Source organism: Lipotes vexillifer, unplaced genomic scaffold (assembly GCF_000442215.2).
Source record: "Lipotes vexillifer unplaced genomic scaffold, Lipotes_vexillifer_v1.1 scaffold862, whole genome shotgun sequence".
Classification (NCBI taxonomy): domain Eukaryota; kingdom Metazoa; phylum Chordata; class Mammalia; order Artiodactyla; family Lipotidae; genus Lipotes; species Lipotes vexillifer.
Window position 1 is genome coordinate 644,911 of NW_006786873.1, and position 6,749 is coordinate 651,659.

At 56.0% G+C, this 6,749-nt stretch overlaps 1 protein-coding gene across 1 annotated transcript in view; it reads left to right on the top strand.

Annotated features, from left to right (window-relative positions):
• ABHD16A (abhydrolase domain containing 16A, phospholipase) overlaps positions 1-3,089 on the top strand; it is a 15,223-nt gene extending 12,134 nt beyond the window's left edge. Inside the window, exons 12-20 of the mRNA XM_007459559.1 lie at positions 344-467; positions 939-1,043; positions 1,278-1,341; positions 1,771-1,827; positions 1,973-2,035; positions 2,177-2,253; positions 2,338-2,436; positions 2,535-2,581; positions 2,757-3,089. Of these exons, the coding sequence (XP_007459621.1) occupies positions 344-467; positions 939-1,043; positions 1,278-1,341; positions 1,771-1,827; positions 1,973-2,035; positions 2,177-2,253; positions 2,338-2,436; positions 2,535-2,581; positions 2,757-2,840 (720 nt within the window). The 3' untranslated portion in view covers positions 2,841-3,089. The remainder of the gene's footprint in view (positions 1-343; positions 468-938; positions 1,044-1,277; positions 1,342-1,770; positions 1,828-1,972; positions 2,036-2,176; positions 2,254-2,337; positions 2,437-2,534; positions 2,582-2,756) is intronic.
• The last annotated feature ends 3,660 nt before the right edge of the window (positions 3,090-6,749 follow it).

A 6,749-nucleotide genomic window follows, 5' to 3' on the forward strand; every position in this document is an offset into this window, starting at 1 on the left:
TGTCACACACACACACACACACACACACACACACACACACACACACACACACACGGTGCTGCAGTGTCTCTGCTCAGGTCAGCACTTGGGTAATTGAAACCTTCAGATGGTTGGATCCTGGGTTTAGCCAGGCTTTTTTTTTTTTTTTTTTTTTAGTGCCACTGACAGGCGTTTATTCTTCCATTAGAGAAGCACTCTGAATCGTCTGTTCAGAGCTGCAGTTCCATCTTCGCTGTCTGTTGCAGTGTAGCTGCAGGAAGGGTCCATGCTGGGAGGACCCTTTTTTTTTTTGCAAGTGGCCTTTTGTGCTGACCCATTCCTGCCTTTGCCCTTCTTCCTGCAGGGGGTGCCGTTCCCACAGAACGAGGCCAATGCCATGGATGTGGTGGTCCAGTTTGCCATCCACCGCCTGGGCTTCCAGCCCCAGGACATCATCATCTATGCCTGGTCTATTGGCGGTTTCACTGGTACCAGCCTCCCTCCTACCCCACCTACTGTAGGCACATTCAAACCATCTCTGTGTGCCCCCAGGAGAGGTGGGGAAATGCACTGGTGGCCCAGGAGTGGGGTGGAGGCTTCAAGGAGGAGACGTGGGCGGGGGTGGGATCTCTGAGTGGGTCTGGAAGAAGCTCTCCTTTTCGCCTACGGTTCACATTTCCTTCCACCCTCATGCCCGATTATTAAAAGAAGTGGACCGGGGTCCTGGGGTGGAGACATCAGGGAGTAAACGTCTCCTCTGGTATTGTCTTCAGTGCATTTCATTGTTCTCTCTCCATCCTCTCCGGGCAGAGCCCTGGCTGAGTGAAGTGAGGGGTTAAGGAGAGACCTGGGGCTCACTTAGTAGGCAGGATGGGGTCAGCCTGTAGGATCCGTGGGACAAGGATAGGGGTGGTGGGCCTGCCCTTGGTCCTCACCCTTTTTCCCTGTCCTGGTACCAGCTACGTGGGCAGCCATGTCCTACCCAGACATTAGTGCCGTGATCCTGGATGCCTCCTTTGATGACCTGGTGCCCTTGGCCTTGAAGGTCATGCCAGACAGCTGGAGTGAGTGCAGCTCCCAGGCTTGCCCTTCAGGAAAGAGGTGGGCTGGAACTGGGAGATGTTCTAACTGGAGATGGTTCCCCTTTCTGTGGGTGGGGAGTAGGTCACCCCATTGTTGAGAAGCAGGACTCCCCCCCTGTCTGGGGACCTCAGTTTTCTGTCTCCATGAACAGTGGGGACCTTGGTGTTGAGCAGGGGCTTTGTCTCTGCTGTCCTTGCACATTTCTCTCACTTTAGGGGGCCTGGTGACCAGGACTGTGAGGCAGCATCTCAATCTAAACAATGCAGAGCAGCTGTGCAGGTGAGGGCAGGCCAATGTCTAGCGTATAACACCCTTCCCCCACCTCACCCCCCGTAGAGATGCTGCTGGGTGTTCAAATGCTGAAATTAGTACCAAAGTACAAGTACAAGCCACTGCCCCACATTTCCTGAGTGGCCCTGCCACCACCACAGCAGGCCCAACCCCTCCCAACTTCCCTGGGACCCTGGACCTTCTCATGATCTGGTAACCAGTCGGTTCATGCCTGGCCCAGCAGGGACCTCCCAGCAAGGCCTGACTTTGAGCCATGCCCATTCTTAAGTATTCTGACTCTCACCCCTGGGTGAAGGGCTAGCCCAGGGGGCCCTGCTGTAGCAGGGGTAAGAATGCAGCCAGTGCAGGGATGGGGTGGCCAGTTGTCACCTATCTCCCCCTCTGAGCTCTCCCTCCCCACTATGCTGTCCTCTGAAGGTACCAGGGCCCTGTGCTGCTGATCCGCAGAACCAAGGATGAGATCATCACTACCACGTGAGTGCCTGGAACTTCTGCCCTCCTGGATCCCAGAGACAGCCAGGGAGTTGCCCCTCTTCCCTCTGCCCACCAGAAAACCAGGTATCCAGAGCCTTCCTCCCCAACCTCCAGCCCCTCCAGTGTACATTCTTCTCACCCCCAGGGTTCCTGAGGACATCATGTCTAACCGAGGCAATGACCTCTTGCTGAAGCTCCTGCAGCATCGGTGAGAGCCAGGGTGTGTGTACGCACATACGCACATATGTGTGTGTACTGACACCAGCGCGGGGAGAGGGGGGAGAAGGTTTGGGGATGACGAGTGAAGAGAACTGGGTCCTGATCTCTTGTCCCGGCACTCCCTCCATAGGTATCCCCGTGTGATGGCGGACGAGGGTCTTCAAGCGGTGAGGCAGTGGCTGGAGGCCTCCTCACAGCTGGAGGAAGGTGAAGGGGGATCTGGTGAGGGCTTTGGTTGGGGGCCTGGCGAAACCAGGCTGCTGATGGGCACTCCTCTCTCTCCATGACCAGCCTCGATTTACAGCCGATGGGAGGTGGAGGAGGACTGGTGCCTGTCTGTCCTCCACTCCTACCAGGCAGAACACGGGCCTGAATTCCCCTGGAGCGTGGGTAAGGAGTCCTGGGGCAGGAGAAGGGGTTGGGAAGAGCCCAGGAAGGGGGTGAATATCCAGATGCGTGGCCCGTGTTTGAGCACCTCCTCTCTGCAGGGGAGGACATGAGTCCAGAAGGAAGGCGGCAGCTGGCTTTGTTTCTGGTGAGCTAAGGGGTGGGAAGCAGGAAGAGGGTGCCTGAATGGCCAGGGGGCACGTGTGGGGCTTGGGGACAGGGATACCCTGTAAGCATTGGAAGTAGCAGCTTTTGTAAAGTGGGTAGTGGGTTCGGAGGGTGTCTGTGTTCTGCACCCCACCTGTCCCACCCTCTCCCCTCAGGCTCAGAAGCATCTGCACAACTTCGAAGCCACACACTGTACCCCACTCCCGGCCCAGAACTTCCAGATGCCCTGGCACCTCTAGGGACCACACTGGGACTCATTCTGGAAGAACAGATGGAAGGAGACACGAGGAAGGACCCTATTACTTGTTATCCTCTGTGTTTATTTTGCTGTTTATAGTTTGTGGCAAGTGGGGGGACCATCCCGCTTCTCACTGTTCCTCTTGCACGTTTCCCCTCATCCATCCAGTAGAACCTAACCTTCCCCAACACACTCCCTGCATTAAATGAATGGATTATTCCTAATAATTAATAAAAGTATTTTTTCTACTGGCTGGCTAATTTTGTGACTTCCCAGGTGTTCAGGAAGCCAGGGTTGGGAGTGGGGAGAGTCGAAGCTCCAAAGGGCTGGGCTTTGAGAAACAAACCCCAATTCCAGACAGCCAGTTTAACCCTCCCCATCTCTGCTGTCGCCTCAGGCAATAGCACGAGCTATTCTTGTGCAATGGGTCCCCAATCCTCACCCTTCCCTGGCATGCCTAGTACTATCACCACTGTGCAGCCTCCCTGGTGCCTGCCTAGGCCTTCCTGCATACAACCAGCCCAGTAGACCAAGGTTGCCTCCTGTTGCTCACAACTCACGGGCTTTGTTGTTTCCAAAGTACTTTCTAGCTCCTGATTTTCACCTACTTAGCAGTTCTACAGGTTTCCAGGTCCAGCCTGCATGGTCTCACCATCAGTCCTTCCAGTTTTCCTTGCTTAGCTCTTGCTCTCTCCGTGGGGAGTGAGGCACGGCCTGCTCCCCATGTCTTATGCAGCAAACCCTGCACACCCTCCTCACCATGTCAAGTCTCTCTCTTCACATCCTCTTTGCAATTCAACAAACACAGGGCCTGTCAGGGACCAAGGAGTAGGTGCCAAGGACTCGGGTCTTCCCAGAGCCATACTTTGCCTTTCTGGACAGCTGTTAGAATATTCTTAGTTTGAACTTGAGGAAATTGGTTCCCTATAACTTCCATTCTATTTCCAATCCTTGGACCTCACAGAACAGAATGAGTCCCTTTCCCACCCATCAGTTTGTACCCTGGCCACCTTCTTCCCTTGGAAACCTCTTTTCCAGATGAAATACCCCTAGGTTTACCACCCTGGGTCCACCATTTTGAACAAGATACTTAAGGTGGACAATATTCTGAGGTCCTGGATACAGCCTCTGGTTAATTTCAGTGTCTCCTCCAACCTCAAAGCACAAAGCTCTGCTGCAATCCCTGGGGCAGAGGCTGTCTGCCCCAACCAGCTCAGCAGCTCCTTAGAGGGAGATACACTGAGTCTCCACTGAAAGGAATGATCTGAGACTTGTCAGTTGACATGATGCCTCCTATTTGGGGTTAGAAGAGAAGAGGTGGCCACAGCTCCAGAATGTTCCACCTTTAGCAAATACCGGAGAGCTGATACTGGCATCCCCTCTCCTCTGTTCTGCCCTAGGGAGCAAACAGGGTGGGAAGTATGGAGCATGAAGCTGTGGGACCAGCTGCATGATTCTGAACCTTGCCTTCCAGAGCCATCAGGACAGTTAGCCCCCTGGAAACCAAGTCTTTGTTCAGCTAAGGAAACCTCCTTAAATGCAAACACGGGGTGCCCCACATCTCACACCCTAGACACAAAGGACTCCCTCTTCCTGGCCATGGCCATTAGGGACTCTGTTGACCTGCCTCTACAACCACGTCTCCCTCCCCCTTCTTCCTGCACATACTACAGAGAACAGTGGATGCCATGAGGGGCGTATGGATACCTGAAGTGGGTGGGGTGAAGTGAGGCTCAACATTTGAATTCTGGACCACGCCACCACGGAGTCTCAGTCTACCCCCTCAGATTACTCCCTATCTGATAAGGCTCACACCCCCGCCCCCGGGGTGGGACCAGCTCCCCATCCACTCCTCACCCTATTTATCAGCGTTCTAGCAGTCTCGGGAGAAGACCAGATGAGATGCAGACACCACATCTGCTGAGGCTCTGGCTCTTGCTGTAGTGGGCACCAGGTGAGGCCTGGACACCCAGGCATCCCAGAGTTGCTAGGCAAACTGGGAGAGGGGATGGAGGCTGGGAAAAAGGAGAGCTAGCAACTGGACAGGAAACCTGGGAAGAAGATGTGGGCCCCGGGCTGGGCCACCCCTTATCTTACCATGTCTCATTGGCCCAGGAGCCACCCTGCGCTGCTCCCAGTGTGAGGTGCTGGACTCGGCTCTGAACTGAGTGTCTGGGTTGAGGGTTTGCTCCATGTCCCCGGGAGGGGCATGTGTTTCTCGCACTGTCACAAGTGAATGAGGGCCCCGAGGGTGAAAGGCTCCAGAGAGTGGGGGGCCCAGGCGTCGGGGATAGCCAGGTCCCTATCCATCCATCCATCCAATCACCAACCCTTCACAGCTCCCTCAGGAGCCCAGTCATTCATTTTTTCATTCATTTCTATTCTGATTAAAGATCCCCTCTGTAGTTCCTCTCCAGACCTCTCTGTCGCGGCCACTCCCCTAACAGAACCTGGCTTTCGCCTGGCCCAATCATCCATAGCTCCGCCCCTCATTCACCCCGATTCTTTCCTCTAACTGCAGCGTTCTGTCCTAAGGCCCGACCTGCTTTGTTTGGTAATTTGGCTGCTTACCCTCAGGTATCCCATGTCCGGGGGGAGGGGCCCTCAGCATGGATTTCTCCAGCCGCTGTTTTCACCATGGCGACTGTTGCAAAGCCCCGCCTCTTCACCCCAGGAAAGCCTCCAAGGAGCCCGTCACCATGACAACGAACTCTGGCGGCTCTGCGGGCACAGAGGCCGCGCCCTGCCTCGTGGACGGTGGAGGAGCGAAACAAAACAAGGGCGGGATTAATGACCCTAAGGCCACGCCCTCTCTGAAGAAGGCCCAGCCCAGCTCCGAAATAACTACTCGCCTGTTAGCACTTGCTACTCCCTGGGCCCACGATTGCCGTAGCTCCACCGCAAGTCCTCCCGGACCTCTCAGGGCGACCCCTTAAGGGAGGCCAGCCTCAGCCACCCATAACGCCCTTGGCCTTTTCGTTGCGCTTATATTCGAGAGAGGGAGTCAAAGGGCGCTGTGAAATTCCCTTCTGCTTCTCCTTTGCCCTCTTTGCTTCAAAAGCAGCCCCCGCTGTCTGATTGTTTTCGTCTATCACTTTGTCCCTCATTCAACCAACATTTATATCGGTCCCAGGTGCTCCTCCCCAGTTCTCCATTACTCTTGACTTTTCTCTAAAATAATTCTCTTATTTTTATCATCCCAAGGCTCTTGGGGTGCGCGCAGTGGCGTGGGTTTTCCTCTCGTATTTCGTCTTTCGCGTCCGCCTTTCTTGGCGTGTCTCCGTCAGTTTCTTCCCATCTTCCGCATCAGCACCCCGAGACCGGATGATTCTTGGATAGTGTTGGGATCACAGCAGGGAACCCTCGGGCAGGGCCCGGCCCCAAATCTTCAGACTGGAAGTTGGAGCAGGTGGTGCGTTCCTGGAAGCCGAGGACTTCCCCTAGCCCACCGACCCTTAAAGCAAAAACCCTGTGTCTCTCACAGAGAGACGGACCTGGCGAGATGCCGACGGAACAGGCATGGTGGGTCCAGCAGGTCCCCGGCGGGGGAAGTGGATGGGGCGCCTGGAGCCAGTCCGCGGCCGCTCATTGCTTGCTGTGTGGGCTCCAGAATCCGGGTGTGGGGAGGGATGTTAGCGCCACAGTGCCACGTTCCGGGGAAGCCGCGTAGTGCTCTGGGTGTCTGACAGGGCCGGATGCCTGGGTCCCGACGCCGGGCGCGCCCTCCCCAGCCGCCCGGCCAAGAGCTGAGCTTGGGCTGGGGGCCGCCTTCGCGTCTTCCCAGAATCTCTGAGGTGCAGCCAGGCGCGGAGAGCGAGCGCACAGCGCCGGAGCCTGTGGGTGCCGGAGATCAGACCCACCGACCTGCAGCTGAGCTGAGGCGGGGCCGGAAAAGTCGGGCGGAGGGGAA